The following is a 19,635-nucleotide window of genomic DNA, read 5'->3' on the forward strand; positions in this document are numbered from 1 at the left end:
TTTTATTCATTGGAGTCCCCAACCTTGACATGTCCTTCGAAGCAGTTCGACTGGCATGGATATTGCTGGAACTATCTCGTGGTCTAGCCAATTATTGGAAACGTCCCTGACGCGGTTGTGATGTATCAACTCGGGAGGAGAGAAGGGCCCCCGACGATCGCAAACGAGGCTTCCCTTTGCTTTTTGCGAGTCTTCGCCGAGAAGCACGACTCAGCCTGGGAGATCTGACGAATGATGTGCCAATGGCATTGCTTAGACTGGGAAAAATCATGAGCAAAGCAAATAAAGGGAAAGAAAAGATCGATATGATATGATATATCTATGGCTCGACTTAGGGACAGACATAATGCGGTGAGAGCAGAGAGGCGCGGACAGGTTTGACCCTCGAACTTGTTCGACGCAAGGGGGGTCGGTTTGTTTATTGCAGGGAGGAAAACGAGGGGAACACAGGCATTGCACTCACTGGCTGCATCAAGGCGGTCCGTCAGTTTGTGGAATCAAGATAATGTTATCGATGCTGGTGATGCAAGAAAATTAGCGGCAAAGCCTACCAACCAACCCTGTCGTCCATCCCTCCCTCGGCATTTCAATCGATCAATCGTCCAATATATCAATTTTCACTAAACTCAAGCGCCTCTCCTTCGCAAGCTTTGTTCCAGACTAACATGCGAGGGATGACAAGCGTTAGCGCTAGAGGAGAAACTTCCCCAGTCCCTCCTAGAAACCATCAAGAATGGGGCACCGCCGTTTACTTCTAGACAAGACCACCGGCTGACCTGCATATGTATGTATCTGCGCCAGCATGTCCAACAGCTCATTAAAACTGACGCCTCATCCTGACTTTTGAGGGTCTGATCTCTTCCCGACATTTTGTTTGAAACGGACAGCCGCACATCTTCAACGTCGTTTTTTCCTCTCATTCTCCTGTCCTTGTGCATCTTCTTCACCTCCCCCCAAGATGGCTACGGAATCCGTTCCCGACGCTAACCTGTCGGTTCAGAGGTAAGTTCACGCATTCCTGAGCTGTCATGGCTGCAGCCTGTATGGGTGATCAGATCAATCAACAACTAACCCACGATATCGATTGGTCAGAGATTTCGGCGACATTCGAGGGCTGCAGACGGAGGCAAAGCGACAATTCGATACAGATATCATCCTGAGGAATTCGTTACAGGGTGCTCCCAATAGGTTCGAGGCCAAAGGCCGTGTTCTAAGAGCCTCAGACGTGCTGCTGTCTTTAGTCGGCAGGTCTACGAGCGGTATGCTGCCCCCCGGCTACCTACATATGGGTGCAGCCTGTGGTTGTATTTGCATCGGCTAAAATTGGGATTAATCTGTTTGGCAGAGACGGATGATGCTTATCCCGGTGTTGCAGATACGAAGGAGGCTTTGCGTTGTTTTCCTCCGTTCAGAGACGATGATGGGACTATATTCGGTGCAGTGGATATTAATTGTCCCGACTGCAATGCGGTTTTTTCTTCGCTGTACGGCCGAACCTGATATTCCCCTTGATCGGTACAGACTTTGACATGTCATGCAGAAGCGAGTTGAAACATCACTATCTAACGAAATACTGTCCTGGCACTGCAATTGCCGTATATGTGATGACGCGGGACCGGTATCTGATCCTTGTCCAGTTTGTTTAGACAGAATTGCTGACTGGAGTTATAGTCTAATCACGAAAGGTTACCGTGTTGAGAAACGTTTCATCCCGCTCAACTCCCGGCCAATTTGCTTTTTCTGTGGCAACTGTGAAAGGCCATTCACATTTGGCGATGGTGAGGAGGAAGGGCTTGATCGGCAACGAAGTATGATCCGCCGCTGTCTGTATCACTAGCGGGGTCTAACCGAGTCTCAGATACGCCATTTTTTGTTGACTGCAAGCATTGTGGTGAACCATGCAATGTCTCGTCAGTATTTCCTCGTGCTTGAGCTTCTAGGTGTGCAGTGGACACTTTTTCTGACGTGGGGACTGCAGATACCAGCCGATCTTGAACGATCCGCGGGACGACATCGTTGTTAGGGGCACAGCGAGAGACATGGCCAGTGCTAATCACAGTCGAAGTTCTAGCTTTACGCAAAAAGGCTCCATGGGTTCCAAAGTCCCATCAACGAACGGCGCTGGAGACCAGTCCTTTTCCAAAAAAGCCCGAAAGATACGTGATTCATGGTCGCTCAGAAGTATGCTATTTCCCAATCAGTCATTGAATACTTTCCGTACTAATACAGCTAAGAGTTCTCACAAGGAGAGGAGGATGAGCTGGTCGCTATCGGATTTTCGGGGCTATATGACCTGGAACGAGGTATGCCGCCAGGTTCTCTGAATATCTCTAGTTGCTAATTGGATTGGCAGTACACGCCCCCCACGGCATCTATCAGCAAATTGAAGGCAACAATGAGCCGGGAACAGCTCTGTCAACAATGAGCTACGCTACGAATGGTATATATTAAGCCGACTAGACAGCCAGAAGCTCAGCTAACATTCTGTCTATAGGAGTTAATTATAATGGCTCCATAGTGGAGTCTAAACGGACGCTCTGTGAAGAGGAAAGCGGTCGTCCGGGCCCTAAGAACGAGCTCCGGAATGGCCAGGCTGAGAAAGAACGCCCGCAAGCGCAACAAAGAGCCTCATGGAGGCAATCATTCTTGCAGAGACTCTTCGGTCGCAAGGTCCCCAAAGGTCAGTATGCTGAAGCCAGTCTACCGAATTAGCACTCACTACTGTAGGTGTCTCGCGTGCACGATCTACCTCAGATCGCGGTAAGAAGTTGATCAAAAGAGCGAACACCATACGGTTCTCGTTCGTCACCAAGTACACGCGAAGCGAAAGAAGAGCAGCAACGACCCGGAAGAGTGACGTGGTTTCGACGGATGGCCGGACGCAGGTCACTGAGCCTACGCAGGAATCTGTCGCGGAAACCGAATACATGGCCTTGCTACGGGAAACGCAGAATATATTCATCCACACCCAGCATATCTCGGGCGGTGCTATAGTTCACGATGCATCTGGGCGTCAAAGAATTTTGAAGATTGATGAGATTGCCCAACTTTTTCTACAGATTAAAGACGAGCTCTCGGCTGCAAGCGTTTGGTCTCGTATCCTCCACGAACAGATGCGAGCCCAGAATGCTCTGAATCAGGGGAATCTGGAAACTGCAATGAGCAAATTTCACAATGCGCTGAGATTGCTTGATGAGTGTCCAGCATTAGATATTGACAAGCATTGTCGAGCTGTACTTCTCCATTCCTTGGGACGGGTATATCGCCATTTGGAAAGGACACAAGAGGCGACTGTCTGTTATTTGACGGCTCTTGGATTATTCAAGCGGACGTTTGGGCGCGACCATCCCGATAACTTCGCCATTCTGCATGACCTAGGAGCGCTCGATTCAAAGGATGGATATGCTACACAAGCAGCAGCTTTATACGAGCGCTCGTTTGCAGGTCGCTTGAAGACATTGGGGCACAACGACCCAGAGACTCTGAAGAGCATGCAGGACCTTGCCACGCTGAAGGTCGCTTTAGGTGATAAGGAATCGGCCCTCCTCCTTCTGGAGAAAGCAGCCCCGGCACTCGATACGGTTTTTGGGCTGCATAATGAAAGAACATTGACTGCAAAGAACCAACTATCTCTCCTGTACCACAAACTTGACCTGAATAAGGAGGCGCAAATGATCTGCGGCCGAACGATCCCACATTACAAGGCAGTCTTCGGCATTACCAGTCCTATCACACGAGAAGCGGTCGTTCGGTATCTTGAATGCTCTGAGAATTTTGACTTTCCAAGTGAAATAAATGATATTCTTGATCAATATCAACACTCTCGGGAACCAGACGCCCTGCGGGTCATCCAACATTTAGGACGATCGTATATCAACGCTGGCCTCAATCGGGATGCCGCGAATATTTTCGAATCGTTGGTCGAAGACTTCTTGGCCATCAAGGGACCAGAAGCAATCGAAACGTATGATGCTCTCAGCGCCCTCTGTGTCTCCCACGAACACCTCGACTCTATCGACAAGGCCATACTTGCCTACAAACAGCTAGTCCATATGGCGCGACGAACCCCGGAAGACCGCTACCTGCAGACGAAGATAGGGTTTGCCGAGGAGAGGATTTTGGCCCTCAATGGACGAAGAAATATGCTCGCAGCTGAGAAGCAAGATTGGGCATTGCATGAGCCCGGGCCGTGTGAGAAGTGCGGCACCCCTACCACCACCTTGTGCAACAGTAGGTTTTCCTTCCCTTGCCTTTCCCACGCGCAATGATAACCTAATATGCAACAATCAGCATGCAAGATTTTCCGTTTCTGCAGTGATACATGCCACAAGGCTGCCTCAGCCTCCCATGCTCCCCAATGCATCCCATCCATCACCCGTCTCGAATCCAAGTCCATCCGAATGAAGCACAAATGCCCCGTCCCAGCACGCGACCTTGCGATCACCAGAATTCGCCAACTCGACACCACCCGACCTGTCAATATAACAGCCAGTACCGCTTACCACCTCGATCATCGCAAATTCACCACCTTCCGGATGAAACTCAACCCAGACGTTAACACAGCCATCGTCTTCGCCCGCGAATCCGACATCCGCTACACCATGATCAACAACCCTCCACACCTCTTCCCACCCAGCAAAGTCCAATGGACCACCCCAGAGCGTCAGGAATCCATTTTCTACGCCCCCGCATCCCCCGGCTCTGACCCAACAGAAGAAGCAAGATACCTTCTCGTCGCCCCGGGGAAGAAAATGCTCCGCGCCTTGGTCGATAAGCGCGTACGAGTCCGTGGCGGCGGCGGCGAAAAGGAACGCTTCCGAGCCCTTGATATCCCCAACGAAGACCTGGTCGAATACGCTCAGGGACTTGTCCTAAATGATTATCCGTATGAGCCGTTCATGTATGTTTTTGAATGGGTGTGGAAAGAATAGAGTCGAAATGTCATCGCATTGAGATATATGATATCGGTAATTGAACTAACCTCTCGGGATTCCCTTCGTTCTGTTTCTTGTGTGTTTCATTTCTGTGTTTGCTACTACTGCTACTACATATGAAGTTTCTTACCGTGTTTTTCATGTGTTGTTGGTTACTATGTGTGATTCTCCATGAGTGCAGTGTCTGTGATTTATCATGTCCGAGATTTTACATATAATGCTGAGATCACATTGTTTTGACATTTTTCATTTTTCATTTCTCATTCTCCTTACTTCTATCCTATAAGTCTATACTACCACCTTTCCTCGGCTATCTGGATCGTCCTCGTTCGGCGTCAGTCGAAGCTTCATTTGAATTTTAGTCTTCTTCTTGATGTCAGATATCTGTACACTCTGTACGTGTATCTCTTATGTGGTTTTTACTGGCTTTCAATGTTGTTTGTTGTATGTTATGTACATTGAGCATTTGGAAAAAGTTGAGCACTAAGTATGTTCAAATGGGTAAATTGCAATGGAAAATTAAGCAGTGATCGAGTTTCAAATTCTAACAAGAAAGGCAAGGGTAAATCATAAGCTAAAACGCATAATCTAAATCCTATTGATACAGTTGCCAATCAGAGGCGAAAGAAAGAAAGTAAAAAAGCGTGACTGGAACACGACACGACCGGTCTATCTAGTAGTAGTAGTAGTAGTAGAGGTCAACGAAAAAGAAACACCCAAGGCTATCAATATCTATCCGTAGTCCAAATCAAAAGAAGTCTCGTCTTCCAGACCAGCATATACAATGCGCGCATATAACGACGCCAAACACCATGCATGTTTGTATGCATTGGGGAAAAGAAAGAATGGATGAATGAAAATGCACCATGGAAATGTTGTGCTCAAATAGTAAGGTCCTCGAGGCCAGGAAGGTAATCAGCGAAAGGCGTGCTCTTGTCTATGGAACGGAAATGTAAGTGATAAATCGTGAGGTCGTAAAGATTATTCTTGTTTTAGCTCGGTTTTAAGGAACGGTAATTGATTGATTGGTAGGAATAATAAGGGTGCACGCTGTGCCCCTCTCACGCGTCGGCTTCGTCATCGTCTGACTTGTACGTGTCGTCGCTGTCGCTTTCCCAGTCTTCCGCTTCGAGGGAGCGGCCTCGGATGCCGAAACTCAGGATAAACCCGACAAAGGAGACGGCGGCGAAAACGCCGAATGGCATGGCTTCTCCTTTGTGCTTGAGTCTGGATGCAAGAGAGAATAGGCTGCCGGATAGGAATGGGCCCACTGCACGGCCTGCGGCTGAAAGGGTCTGAGCCAGTCCGTTGAGGGATCCTAAGACGGCATTATCCGGGGCGGAGTTGGTAACCTAGGTTGGGCAGAGTTAGCCTGACATTCTTTCTTTTTGTGTCATGACACAAATAGCCAGCTACTTACCAGTAGAAGTGCACTTGTCAGTCCGCCAACTGAGGCGACTGTTTTGACGAGCAACGCAAAGCACAACTCGATCGCCAGAAGCGCGGTCTTCCCGCTTATTCCATTGGCCCCATTGCTCTTGTATCCGACGAAAGGCATGAGCAGGAACGAAATGACGAAGCCAAACAAGCCCGCTCGGTAAGACCAGCGATTTCCCATTTTATCTCTCAATTTGCCGAAAATGCAAATTTGAAAAATGATCGTAACAAAGCCAGAGAACCCTTGAGCAAGACCGATCTCCGAAGGGGTCAAGCCACGCCCAAGTGGGGGACGGGCTTGCGAGAAAATAGGAAACAACGAGTTGAAAGCAACGTTGCAAAGAGCGAAAATGAGATAGGTCAAAAGGAGCAGCACAGTATCCCGATTGAAAATCTCACTTCGTGTCAACGACTCATGGTGGGTCTGGTGAGTTTCCGATACCTCAGACGCCGAGTCTAGTTCGCTATCATGATCCTGACTTTCGTACGAGCTCGTACGAAGGTGGCGATAATTGCCAGCATGTGGTGGTTTTACCCGACTCGCGCTCTTTGCAGAGCTGGTCCACTCCCACAACCACGCGAATAAAGCACGGACTCTCTGCTTGAAATCGGGTAAGGTCTCTGCGTCCTCCAAGCTCTCTTCGAGGAAAAATATCGACAGGACAAAGTCCACAACTAAGACTCCACCGGCGAGCAGATTCGGCATGAGGTACGGGAAGGGGTTGGGTTGGCTTTTGTCAAAGGGGTTCCGCTCGAAGACCAATAGGCCTCCTAACAGAGGTCCAGTTATGCCACCAATACCATAAAGAACGGGCAGATAGGTGAAGGCCTTCGACTGATTGCTCCGATCAGTGATCTCGCCCAAGCATGTGGACACCAGACCTTGGTTGCCATTGATGGCGCCCATCATCGCCTGAACAACGATCGCCTGGTAAAGCGTTCTGCAAAATCCAAAAGCGCAGAAGCAAGCCGCCGTGAGGATTGTACCCAGCAGAATAACCGGTTTCCGTCCTATCCTATCAGATAGCCAGCCCCAGAAGTAATTTGTGATCAGCTGTGCTACTGCGAACGCAGTAGCAATTGCTCCGACGTATACACCGACCATATCCGGTTCGACTTCGGGAAAGGAGGACGCCATATCGGGTAGGTAAGGACTGACGGAGTTAAAGGCCGTCTGTTCGCAGAGGGATATCATCGCCAGAACCGCCATCTGTTTCTTGGGCAGGGGAGATCCATGTCCCGATCCATTTTGAGAATCGCTTGGTTGGTGATGCGAGTCGTCGCCTGATGATCCAGATTGGCCGGAGTTCGGTCTTCCGCGAGATTTCGGCGGCGGGGTGTCGAAGGTCTGATAGTGTAGCGTAGAGGAATGTCGCCGATTCAGCGGATTGTGCTCTTCTGTCCTCATCTCGGCAGAACAGTGGTAGTACGCGAGTTCGTATAGCGATTATCAGGTATTCCCCAGAGAACAGCGCGATAGAGGCGGTGGCTGAGCCTCACCAACAATCGGAGCAATGACGAAGGGCTTCAATTGCCACTACCTCGTTCGCGATGCGGGGGGCGTTGGAGCCCCCAGAAAAGAAGACTCGGGGGTGGATCCGGGGCAACAGCAGCGAACTATAGTCGCAAGTGAAGTCAATGACGCGCACGTATTATTCGAGACTGGAGATGAAGATCCTAAGCAAAGCAGAAGCTGTCTAAAGTCGAGAGAATGTCAAAACAAGGAAGAGGTGCCTGGATAGTCAAGTGCGGAGGAGCCCCGGCAAACCCATGCAGATGATGTAAGCGTTCTGGCTGGACTGGAAGAACCACGGCTGAGTCATCCGGTGGCTGTCGACTGGATTGATATGACAGGTCTGATAGTGAACTGTTCTCAACAGCAGTTGTATGATGTATATGACGGTTACGACACGGGAAATTACTCCCAATGTCTCAGGGCTTTACGTGTCCTCGGTATGGACTGACTCATTTGCAAGCGGCGAAGTGCTGCGACCTCTGCGCCGGTGGCATTCCCCAGGAGGTAACCGGCTACGGATTGCAAAACCCGCCTGTTTTAAGGGCTTTCTAGGAGAAATACCAAGAGGTGTGAGATAAGTGTCTCTACAAACCAAGGGTTTCTCTGCGATTCTTCAGTGAACTGGAATCTATAAATTGAAGCAGTTACATTTGTGAAACTCTAACTTAGAGCATTTTATATACCTCCAAATATATCAGCTGGCCTGCTGGCCCAATGGTAAGGCGCTTGACTACGGATCAAGAGATTGCAGGTTCGAATCCTGCGTAGGTCATTCTTTTTAGTAATTTATTTTTCAGTCCTAAGAAGCATCTTTGTCTTCATTTCTATGTTGTTTTTCTTTCTTTTATTTATTTATTTTTTTTTTTTTTTTCTCTTTTGATTTTACATCTACTACGTCTTCATCCATCATTCCGTTGCAGATATGCACGGTCAGCTCGTGTAGCCTCCTGCCGGAACCATTACCATGGCTTATCATAAAGCGCGGTCTTAGAAGCGACGTTGCACTGTCACCCGATTAAGATCATGAACAGAGTGAACTAGCCTACGTAGGAATTTCATGGTTCTTCATCATAGTCTTATTCATTACTCGCCGGTAACTGCATTAATGTAACCTGCGCGCCAATCACTTCATCAACAGATTGACAGCCCAAGGGACACTGAGTCCTCTCAGATCACCGTAATGCTGACCAACTCCCAAGAAGACGATGGGAATACCCGTAGCATGCACCATGCTGACCAGGGTGCCCACCATGTCACCAACTGTATCACATTTGCTGATGATGAAGCCGTCAAGGTTTCGCCCAGTACCGAAGGCCTGGTTGAAATTGCGAGCCTGCATCACACTGTCCGTGCCAACCAGGGCTTCGCCGACCATGAAGATCTTGTCTGGGTTAGCGAATTTAGCAAACTTCTCGAGCGAGGACATGAGGCGCTGGTCGTTGTGCCGGCGGCCGGCAGTATCGATAAGAACGACATCGAACTGGTTGGCAGCTCCGTATTCGACAGCATCTTTCGCCACGTTCGCTGCATCCTTTCCGTAGCCCTTCTCGTACAGCTCAACCTCGCCAGCGTTCTCGCGGGCACTGAGTTCCTTGAGGTTCCGTGCATGAACACGTAGCTGTTCCACAGCTCCAGATCGGAAGGTATCGCATGCGGCGATGAGAACACGGTATTTGTTCTGCAGCAGAAAATAGCAAATCTTTCCCAAATTCGTTGACTTTCCAACGCCGTTGACACCAACGATCGAAATAACATAAGGACGAGGAGCCTGCTGCTTGCTAGTGGGAGACGTAACTGCATCAATTTCGCGAAGCAGATCGAGAGAGGAAGTAGGCGTCAGTATTTTCCGAAGAGATGACTCCATGGCCGAGCGCAAAGCAGCATCCACACTTTGGAAGTTGCCTGTTTTCTTCCCCACGAGCTCCCGCTTGACACCCTCGCACAACCGGACCGCAGCCTCGCGTGCGACGTTCTTCTTCAGCAAATGATCTTCCATGGTCTTCAAGGGCTTCTCCAAATCCGCTTCGGTAAGGGTCTTTCCGCCCACGATGTTGCGCAGAAGGCCTCCAATTGCATTAAATCCTGAACCGACGAAGCCAGCAGAGGACGCATCCTTCGCTTTGTCGCTGCCTGCATTTTCCAAAATAGAGTGAACTTCATCTCCCAGATCTTTCAGTACGAACTGGCCCTTGCCAGTTCTGTGTCCCCAAGAATCTTGCGACACGCCTTCCACAGCCGGAGCAGCCGCTTCTTCACCGTCAGCATGGGCTGAGTAGTCGAGGACCTGACCATCATCTTCATCGGCAAACCCATCGGCATCCCACTTGCGCATCTTCTTGCCGCTCTTGGGTGTTTTTCCTTTGCGGGTTTCGTCGCCTGAGGAAGCATTGGCGCTGGCATTAGCGGCCTTGCGTGCACGACGCGAAACTCGGCCAGCTGGTCCTCCCTTGGCAGTTATGATGTGGTTCGCAACAGGGGTGGATGACCGCGATGTATCCGGGGTGTGTGGTGGCGTACTCTCATCAGAGGTCGCCCCGGCTAGCGCAGCTTGATGCTGCGCTTTAGGAATGTTAGCATCATTACAATCTATGAAGCCCGTTCGGAGACATACCTTTGAGAAGACCAGGCACTGGTGGCGGAGGGGGGCCGCCATTGTCAGACGAAACCAGCGGGTCTTTCTTATCAACCGCATGAGCCACGAATGCCTCCGAAGAGATAGGCCCCGACTTATCCTCAAGCTCCCGAACTTGCTGGTCAAAGTATTTGTCAAAGGGGTATTGTGCTATCCTTGCGCGGGTACTTCGTAGTTGGTCCTTGTACAAATCGATATACAGGGTGGAGATATTGTCCAGGAGTTTATCGATCCAACCAAGCTGTAAGAGAGACTGATAGACGGCCTAGAGCGAGTTGCGGTCAGAGACAGAAGACCTGAGACGAGGTCGGAGACAGCAACATACCACGAAGATCAAGTCAAATTCCTTCACCCTTTTCCACTTTAAAGTGTACTTCTCCTTCTTAAAAGATGGGGCCGCATTGCTCGTTGCCTGAAGCTGGACCTTTTCCTCAATGAAGACATCACTGATAAGGCTGTTAACAATATGCGCCCCGACGGGCGCGTACGACTTCGACCACAGGACTACCCCTGAGGCAGTCAAGATCTCGAATGCTTCCAACATGCTGCTGATAAGTGGATATGCTGTATTGGTGAAACTGGGGTACGGAGGCGAGTGAACAATAATGTTGGAGTGGACGGCGAGATCCGCGCAGTGGGGAATTTGCGGGCGGCAAGCTGATCTGTCGGTGATCCGAAGGGAAGGACTTCAGCCACGTAGAAACACACCTCAACCTTCCTCCCATTCTGCGCTCCAGTCACCCCCGATTTGCCGTCTCGGCAACCCCTCGAGCTTTGCAAGACAATCTTTAACTATTGAACTCCTCTTAACTAGTTTCATTACAACCCAAGAACCATGTACCGCCAGTCGTTCGCTCCACCCCCGGCGCAGTCCCCTCCCCTTCACCATCCTGTGCCTCAGCATGTCTCGACCGTCCCCATGATGCGCTCGCCGCCGCCTCCGGCATCACAGCAGCCTCAGACCTCTGGCTATGGCAACCCATATCAGCCCGCCCCTGCGCAGGGGGGCAGCGGAACGTATGCTCCTGGCTTTGGGGGATTCATCAATGATCCCACCGCGCAGATGGGATTCCAGGTCGGAAAGACCGCCATGGCAGCTGGACAGGAATATATGGAGCAGAACGTAAGCAGCAGCTTCAATGGTGCCTATAGATGAAGCATTGCTAACTACGCGCCAAGTTCAATCGCTATGTCTCTATACCAGCTCTCAAGCACTACTTCAACGTCTCCAACTCTTATGTCCTGAACAAATTGTCCCTCGTTCTCTTCCCTTGGCGGCACAAGCCTTGGTCCCGTCAACAGGCACGCCTTACAACAGCTTCAACGGGCCCCAATGGCCAGATATCCCAGCAACAATACTCATCCATGTTCCTGCCTCCGCGTGACGATCTCAACTCTCCAGACATGTACATTCCCGTCATGGCACTGGTCACCTACATCCTTCTCTCAGCGATGCTGGCCGGGTTCCGCGGTAACTTCCATCCGGAGCTGCTTGGTTCGATCACAACCACAGCTATCGCCGTCATTTTGTTCGAGATAATGTGCTTGAAGCTGGCTATGTACATCCTCAGCATCAACAACGAGTCGCAGCTGCTTGATCTGGTGGCATATTCGGGATACAAGTTTGTCGGCATCATTGTCACTCTGTTGACATCTGAGATCCTCACGCCAGGCCGAGGAACCGGCGGCTGGGTTGGCTGGGTCGTCTTCATTTACACCTTCCTTGCTAATGCCTTCTTTCTGGTACGTTCATGGCAGTATGCTTTGTTGACGACTGTACTAATGACGCATCATAGCTCCGTTCCCTGAAATACGTTCTTCTCCCGGACTCTACGAGTGATGCGTCTATGCGCACTGGTTCTATGCATACGGTTGCTCGCTCGCAGCGTAACCGTCGCACTCAGTTCCTGTTCATCTACTCCTATGTCATCCAGTTCGTTTTCATGTGGGTGCTGAGTCGGGAGGGGCCGATGGCGATTGCATCTCGTGGTGGAGCAACTGGTTCAGCGTAGGGTCGTGTCGGTACCGGGTTGCACATAATGATATAGACGGACCTCATGAAAAGGGATAGGGATATTAGTTCATATTCATGTACGTTTTGTGGAGAGCAGTAAAATCGAATTAAATCACTATTTTCATAGATCAGGAATGCATATGGTGACATTGTTCACCTGCATTTGGTCACGCAGAACATGAAGTCATACCTGAGGACGGATCATACACGAAAGCCATTGGTCGGACGGGGTCAGAATAGATCAGAAGGGTGCAGGGTCTCAACGATTCTACAACATAAATTTTCTACAAGTTCAAAAATGTCCATAATTCTCGTGATAAAGGATTCAATTTCATATTTTTCTAGCTAATGGCTGTATAGCAGCGCGATCGGAAACCCTATAATCCACGAGTTAGAACTCAGTCAAACAAGCAATGAGTGACAATATTGTGGAATGAGATGCTCCTCAGAGATCTTGGTGATGAAGTAAATTTCATTGCCAAAGGCATCAACTACTATCTAGGCGTGATAAAGTTTTTTAATCACTGGAGGGGGGTGTGCAAGTAAGGAAGTGCAATGGCAACGTACCGAAAGAGCGAGCTGTTGGCAACAGTAGAGTCGAGTGGCATGAATGCACAAACCTGTTTAGTCTTCAACATGTTAGCGATGAGACTCCATGAAGGTATATATGGTGTCAAGAACGATGTAGAAGTGAGGATATCAGAATATGTAAGAAATTGAATATCATGCGACAGTGCTGTATAAGAACCCCGGCGAGGGCTCACAGACACTGGGTCAATCGCAAATTACCGCATCATGTAAGGAGGGGGGGGAGAGTAAACATAGAAAGCTTCAAGGTAGAAAGAGCTTACCAGTTAATGTGTGGAGAGTCCAGCTCCCTGGTGGAGATTGAGTTAGTAAACAAGATGGCGGAGTAGTTCTGGACAGAACGACATTATGTTCTGATGCAAGATGGCGAAAAGGTCGACAGAGTCTGGACCTTTTAAGTTCTGCATGATAGCAAGAGGAACAAGCAAAGTAGATCGCGTTGAAAACTTGAAGCTTAAAAGCAACTCCATCGGAGCGGATAATATCCGACCTCCGATGGAGCGCGCTAAGGCCGGGAGGCAGCCCTAGGCCGCACGCAAACGCCCCTGGGTGGGCTGCTACTGGCTGCTAAGCGAGACTCTTGTGGGCGAAGGGCCGCAGCACCGAAATTCGCTATCCAGCAGACCAGAGCGACTTGTGCGTTTCGGACGACTTCGACAACCCGACATTTCGACAACAAATTATCAACACCGTCCTCCCGGAGTCTGTCGACCGTGAGTTGCTGTCCGCCCTTACCGTGATCCCCGCAAGACTTCAACTAAGACGTCCCTTTTTTTGCTATTTTTCTAGGAAGCCTTCGCCATGGCCGATATCGATGTTCAGGTTGCTCAATGGAAGCTGGTTGAGGTTGGCCGCGTTGTGCTGATCCGCAGCGGTCCTTACACCGGCAAGCTCGCTGCCATTGTTGAGATTGTCGACCACAAGCGTGTACGTTTTTTTGCGCATATACCGGAGTTGCTACGAGCGCGAAGGAATCGGATTTATACATTAGGAGGAAACGCGATATTGACAAAAGTGTTGCATCGATTAGGTCTTGGTTGACGGTCCCTCCACCGAGGAGCAGAAGATCGTTCCCCGCCACGTCCTTCCTCTCTCCCACGCCACCCTCACTCACTTCGTCATCCCCCGTTTGCCCCGTGCTGCCGGTACTGGCCCCGTGAAGAAGCTTTGGCAGAAGGAGGAGATCGATGGCAAGTGGGCCAAGTCCAACTTCGCCCAGAAGACCGAGCGCGCTGAGCGCAGGAAGAATCTGTCCGACTTCGAGCGCTTCAAGGTCCTCCGCCTCCGGAAGCAGGTACGTTTACGAATCGCGATGGTGTGACATGCACGGAATATTGGGTTATATGGAGGAAAATCATATGAAAGTGGTCGGGACTATTGGTCGATTACTGGGAAAGAGCCGGGGATATGATGTGCATGGATTTGCAGGAACAAGTGCTGACATGTTGGATTTTACAGGCTCGCTACGAGGTCCAGAAGGCTCACGCTAAGCTCAGGGCGGCTGCTCCTAAGTCATAGACGGTTCATGAGGCTCGGTGCATAGAGTGACAGGGTTGCCTTGGGACGGGGTTATTTGCTGATGGTTTAATTTATTTTCAGCAAAATGGGCTGTACGCATTATTGACAGCATAAAAATGATTCAAGAACCTTTGATATCCTGGCATAGGTTATCCTCGTACGTCATGAAAGATGGAGGGCGGCACGGAACGCCTTGCAATTAGTATATGGCAAATGGTATCTCGGGGTATTAATGATCTTGACATGACCTGGTCATCAACTTAGACAAAAACCAATCCACAAAGCCAAATGTGTTCCAGTAAATCAAAACAGTAGAATTGATACGGTGCAATGAATTGCTGCAGATTAGATTATATTTAAATAATGGAGAATGAACACTTGCGTCAGTAGAAGTGGTGGTTGTACTACGATCTGTAGATGCATCGCTTCTGTGTGTCCGGGGTGAGGGTCCCAATAAGCTCGCTAACGATTTTCGGCAGGATGACATTCACACAGCTTTGCGACTTCCCAACTACAACAAGGCAAAAAAATCCCCCTCATCCACCACAGCCCTTTGTTCCGCGTCTAGGTATGTTGAAATGGAATTCCTTGCCGCGAAGTTCAATTTTACGGTCGATTTTGGCGATTTCCCGCAGATTTGTGGGTGTACCACGGTCTGAGAGGGACATCTTCGAACCTCCCACCTTCAGCGACCAGTCACGTCCCACAGTGCGATTTGCTGACCATCAACTCTACAGCCCTTCTAGGCTCACTCGAATTACAAAATGGCCGACCCCCGTGTTGAAGAGCTCCCCGACGAGGAGGTTCCCAAGACCAACGTTGAGGATGCCGGCAGCTCCTCCGAGTCTGAGGCTGGCGATGAGCCCACCATCCCCGGTGGTGCCGCTGTCACCATCCACTCTCGCAACGAGAAGAAGGCTCGCAAGGCCATTGGCAAGCTCGGCCTGAAGCACGTTCCCGGCATCACTCGTGTCACTCTCCGTCGCCCCAAGAACGTATGAATACGGCCCTGTCCCTCCTTCCCGTGCGACGCTCAACAAAACCTGCACTCGTGGAGTTATTGTGGGCGACGAAGGATTTTCTCAGACCGCAGAGGCTAATCTATACGCATATAGATCCTTTTCGTCATCAACCAGCCCGATGTCTACCGCTCCCCCTCCAGCAACACCTGGATGTATGTGTCTCCTTAGACTATGACGAATTGATGAATCATATCAAGCTTACATTGTTGCGACAGCATCTTCGGTGAGGCCAAGATCGAGGACCTGAACGCCACCGCTCAGGCTACCGCTGCCCAGCAGCTTGCTGAGGCTGCTGCCAACGAGCACGCTGGTCACGACCACGAGCACGACCACGGCAAGGGCAAGGCCCCCGAGGCTGAGGCCAAGAAGGAGGAGGAAGAGGATGATGGCGAGGAGGTCGATGAGTCTGGTCTTGAGGCTAAGGACATCGAACTGGTTATGGCCCAGGCTAATGTGTCCCGCAAGAAGGCCGTCAAGGCTCTCCGGGAGAACGACAACGATATCGTCAACTCCATCATGGCTCTCAGCATATGAACACCGCCGGAAATGAACGCATGAATCGGTGGCTGGCGTCTCTTGGCCCTGCTGGCAGGATGGATTTTGGGTGCGAGGTCAGATTGATATCCCCTAGGATGCATGTACTGTCAGGCCCCATAGTGTAAATCATTTAGCCAAAAGCAGAATTGAATGATGTGAAGCACTATTTGGCACCTTCCATTTGGGTGGAATATTTTCTAAATTAAAAAAAGTACACAAATTATTCCGTAACCGGAGACTTATATTCAAATTCGAAGAAATATCAAAAAATCCTCGGGCTATAATTGAAAGTATAAACATGTAAGCACTCCGGACTATCTATACGCACACCCGCCCCCTGCGAACTCCCCTTGTGTAGTGCCAGTTCGGGAACACGGGAAAGCCGTGGTCACGTGAGGGCATCCCCATTCCAAATCTTGCCGAGTTCAACCCTCACCCTCCCGGAACCTCCAGCTTCGCACGTTGAACTCCCCTCTCTCCCCCAACCTTCTCCGTTCCACATCTCAAAATGGCCACTGTATGTGGGGATCCTGTTTTTGTCATAAAATTGTCTCGGATGGCGAGAGAAATGTGTCAGCTAACTGCTTGGTGTACAGCGTAGCGCCGCTCTCAAGGTCGACTGGGCCAAGTTGACCAGCTCCCTCGGACTCCGCGGTCAGACCGCTGCTTCCCTCCAGGCCTTCAAGAAGCGTAACGACGATGCGCGCCGCAAGGTTCAGATCCTGTCTGAGCAGGCCCAGACTGTCGACTTCGAGCACTACCGCAAGGTCCTGAAGAACCAGGCCATCGTCAACGAGATCGAGAACCACTTCAAGACCTTCAAGCCCGCCACCTACGATGTCAGCCGCCAGCTGAAGGCCATCGACGCTTTCGAGGCTCAGGCCGTCAAGGGCGCTGAGGAGACCAAGGGCAAGGTTGAGTCCGAGCTCCGCAGTCTCCAGAAGACCCTCGAGAACATTGAGACCGCCCGTCCCTTCGAGGACCTCACTGTTGTATGTTATAGTGTTCCTGAGTTGGAGTACGCAGGGTTTTGGTACAGATTTATTAATGTCTCTTCTTCTTTTCTGTTTAGGACGAGGTTGCCGCCGCTCAGCCCGAGATCGACGAGAAGACCGCCTCCCTTGTCTCCAAGGGCAGATGGATGCCGGCTGGTTACAAGGTGCGTGATACAATACCTGCATTGATGCCTGAGTCTGCGACGAGTGAAACTAATGGATGTTTGAATTACAGGAGCGCTTCGGCGACATGTCCGTTGTTTAAACGGTCACATCTTTTGTACCTATTTACGTCTCTCCATCCTTCGACCAGTATAATCACACGAAGTTACCCTTTGTTGTCAAGCATGTTGGCCAGTTAGGATACCCTTGCTCTCTGGCAGTGTGATGTCGGTTGTAGGGTCATGTATAGAAACAATGTTGAATTTAGATGGTTCTCTCACCACCGGACCGTTTTTGTATATCGGCCCTCGACCGCTATGTTACGCTCCATATCAAGCAGTCGACTATTACTACCATTGAAGATATTCAATACGCACGCACCAATATTCGGGGCAAATGAATCGTAGCATTTCGCAAGGAAATTGCGAATAGTGGGCACCCAGTGCGACGTGTTATTGACATTAGTCCCATGCCAACACCAAGGGCAGTCAAGATGATAAAATTAGATGCTTCTTTATAACGATCCCCGCCTTTTCCCCAAATTCAAGACCCAGTTCACTCCGATCGCATTGCTTCCAATTTCGGTCTTGATTGCCGCATTGAGCAACCAGTTTGTTTGTCATGGTCGTAGTTTGCAAGGCATCTGGGATTAGACTCGAGACTTAGCCGATCCCGAGCAGCCTAAACTCTCTGCGCCAACAACAAACAACACAGGGAATCCCGCACTTCAAGGCTGACTCTGGATTGCACATCCACGTCGTGATGGATCGATTATGAGCCACAAAGCCAAATCGTTAAAGTCAGAGGCTTAAGATTACCTACTGCGAACCTATTTGTTATCGGTTCAATCAAATTACGATCTCCACTCTGACAGATTCGCGCCCCTATTTTTGCTTCGCCAGGAACTCAGCTGAGAGGCTCAGTGGTCTAGACCTTATTTTTATGACCATTAAACACCGATGGCCCTGTCAGTCTACAAGTACTTAAATTCAGGATGGTAAGCTTATCGCCAGGATGATTGTTGGAGCTCAGGCCATCCTTTCCAAGTACCGTCCCTCAGGACTTCATAATATATAATCCCGCCAGTATACGGATAGCTGCTACTTGAAAGGCCATTACTATTGAGTTCACAATGCCTAACGTCTCGCAGCCGGCCTTAGCCGGATTATCAGCACTCGAGAGCTTACCGGTGGAAATTATCCAAGAGATTTTCCTCCACTGTCTCGAGGTCAACCTCCCACGAGCCTCCATACACATCGCCCGGGCTCTCTCCAACACGGTCCTATACACCTGGGTCATTCGCTATGTCTTCAGCAGCACCAACGAAAGCGCAAGACAGGATTTCTTCACACCTGATTTCCTTCCCTGGCCTCTTGATGTTTTCGCCATCTCCCCCAATGAGAGAAAGAACCTGCAAAACGTCATCCTCGGTTGTCGCTGGTGTACACTACCTCTGATCCGCAAATGCCAGAGGGACTACATCGAGCATACGATCCGCCGCAAGTGTCTACAGCTAGACTTGTCACCCGAAGACCGCCAGATTCTCATAGCTATTGGCGAGCAATTCGACAAGGATGTACAATCCACGCCTGATGAAACGCCCCATGGTCATCGCGGCAAAGGCGACCTAATACTCAAAGCCAAAATCCCAAAGTCGGATGTGGACTGCAAAGTTGCAGTGTGGTTCGATGCTGGCGCAGTTCAGATCCGTCCATCGAGCGAGATCTACCAGGAGACTGACATCTTCCGGCTACCATGCTTCGCAGCCAACCTACCAGTCCAGGTCCCGGACAAGCTACTTTTTCCTCCTTGGACCGACTCTAAACTGGACTTCCTCGAGCTGCTCTCAATGGACGGCTATCTTGACGAGGATCCCGAGCACCCGCGCGCGAAGCGAATCCTCCGACAGACGATTCGAGACCGTGACCTCGCAACGTTTAAGCGATTGCTGAGCATGCGGATTCGTGTGCCGTGGTACAAGTACCCCATTCGGTGGCCGGTCCTGCCAAATCACTTCTACGTGGCGTTGAAGTATGCGGACGAGGTGGAGGACCCTTTCGTCCGGTTGCTGGTGAGTCAGCGATGGGAGGATATCCCAACTGACGACTTTCAGCTCAAGGATCAATTGATGGCTAAACTTGGGACAGGCATCTCGGGATAAATTGCCAGGATGACCTCAGTCCGCAGGACTTACACGGTATACAACTACGGGGTACGCCCAATTTACTTCGACATTTTATAATTTGGTGAAAGATTTCATTGCTCGATATGGAGACACAG

At 50.2% G+C, this 19,635-nt stretch overlaps 8 protein-coding genes and 1 non-coding gene across 9 annotated transcripts; 7 read left to right on the forward strand and 2 right to left on the reverse strand.

The window, feature by feature from the left end:
• Window positions 1–958: 958 nt before the first annotated feature.
• AtWU_02047 (tetratricopeptide repeat protein) lies at window positions 959–4,931 on the forward strand (the record flags this gene model as incomplete). Its single annotated transcript, XM_035497161.1, has 12 exons — window positions 959–1,002; window positions 1,093–1,259; window positions 1,346–1,484; window positions 1,541–1,618; window positions 1,672–1,808; window positions 1,859–1,910; window positions 1,979–2,181; window positions 2,235–2,303; window positions 2,354–2,440; window positions 2,495–2,680; window positions 2,728–4,230; window positions 4,291–4,931. The coding sequence occupies 12 exons, from the start codon at window positions 959–961 to the stop codon at window positions 4,929–4,931; spliced, it is 3,306 nt and encodes a 1,101-aa protein (XP_035353054.1).
• A 1,064-nt stretch (window positions 4,932–5,995) lies between these two features.
• Window positions 5,996–7,779, reverse strand: AtWU_02048 (MFS transporter; the record flags this gene model as incomplete). The annotated part of the gene is made up of 2 exons (XM_035497162.1): window positions 5,996–6,286; window positions 6,355–7,779. 2 exons carry the CDS (start codon window positions 7,777–7,779, stop codon window positions 5,996–5,998), a joined length of 1,716 nt encoding a protein of 571 aa, XP_035353055.1.
• Window positions 7,780–8,587: 808 nt separating this feature from the next.
• AtWU_t48 lies at window positions 8,588–8,659 on the forward strand. Its single transcript has one exon. It is a non-coding gene; the product is annotated as a tRNA-Arg (tRNA).
• Window positions 8,660–9,010: 351 nt separating this feature from the next.
• On the reverse strand, window positions 9,011–11,063 carry AtWU_02049 (signal recognition particle receptor subunit alpha; the record flags this gene model as incomplete). Its single annotated transcript, XM_035497163.1, has 3 exons — window positions 9,011–10,446; window positions 10,499–10,784; window positions 10,845–11,063. 3 exons carry the CDS (start codon window positions 11,061–11,063, stop codon window positions 9,011–9,013), a joined length of 1,941 nt encoding a protein of 646 aa, XP_035353056.1.
• Window positions 11,064–11,354: 291 nt separating this feature from the next.
• On the forward strand, window positions 11,355–12,531 carry AtWU_02050 (protein transporter YIF1; the record flags this gene model as incomplete). The annotated part of the gene is made up of 3 exons (XM_035497164.1): window positions 11,355–11,642; window positions 11,699–12,262; window positions 12,316–12,531. The coding sequence occupies 3 exons, from the start codon at window positions 11,355–11,357 to the stop codon at window positions 12,529–12,531; spliced, it is 1,068 nt and encodes a 355-aa protein (XP_035353057.1).
• Window positions 12,532–13,484: 953 nt separating this feature from the next.
• On the forward strand, window positions 13,485–14,639 carry AtWU_02051 (60S ribosomal eL14 domain-containing protein; the record flags this gene model as incomplete). Its single annotated transcript, XM_035497165.1, has 5 exons — window positions 13,485–13,495; window positions 13,714–13,834; window positions 13,911–14,048; window positions 14,152–14,415; window positions 14,580–14,639. The coding sequence occupies 5 exons, from the start codon at window positions 13,485–13,487 to the stop codon at window positions 14,637–14,639; spliced, it is 594 nt and encodes a 197-aa protein (XP_035353058.1).
• A 764-nt stretch (window positions 14,640–15,403) lies between these two features.
• AtWU_02052 (nascent polypeptide-associated complex subunit alpha) lies at window positions 15,404–16,195 on the forward strand (the record flags this gene model as incomplete). Its single annotated transcript, XM_035497166.1, has 3 exons — window positions 15,404–15,634; window positions 15,755–15,813; window positions 15,877–16,195. 3 exons carry the CDS (start codon window positions 15,404–15,406, stop codon window positions 16,193–16,195), a joined length of 609 nt encoding a protein of 202 aa, XP_035353059.1.
• A 511-nt stretch (window positions 16,196–16,706) lies between these two features.
• AtWU_02053 (F1F0 ATP synthase subunit d) lies at window positions 16,707–17,458 on the forward strand (the record flags this gene model as incomplete). Its single annotated transcript, XM_035497167.1, has 4 exons — window positions 16,707–16,715; window positions 16,795–17,190; window positions 17,271–17,357; window positions 17,429–17,458. The coding sequence occupies 4 exons, from the start codon at window positions 16,707–16,709 to the stop codon at window positions 17,456–17,458; spliced, it is 522 nt and encodes a 173-aa protein (XP_035353060.1).
• Window positions 17,459–18,487: 1,029 nt separating this feature from the next.
• On the forward strand, window positions 18,488–19,516 carry AtWU_02054 (uncharacterized protein; the record flags this gene model as incomplete). The annotated part of the gene is made up of 1 exon (XM_035497168.1): window positions 18,488–19,516. One exon carries the CDS (start codon window positions 18,488–18,490, stop codon window positions 19,514–19,516), a length of 1,029 nt encoding a protein of 342 aa, XP_035353061.1.
• Window positions 19,517–19,635: the final 119 nt, after the last annotated feature.

Source organism: Aspergillus tubingensis (genome assembly GCF_013340325.1).
Source record: "Aspergillus tubingensis WU-2223L DNA, scaffold_3, whole genome shotgun sequence".
NCBI classification, from domain to species: Eukaryota; Fungi; Ascomycota; class Eurotiomycetes; order Eurotiales; family Aspergillaceae; genus Aspergillus; species Aspergillus tubingensis.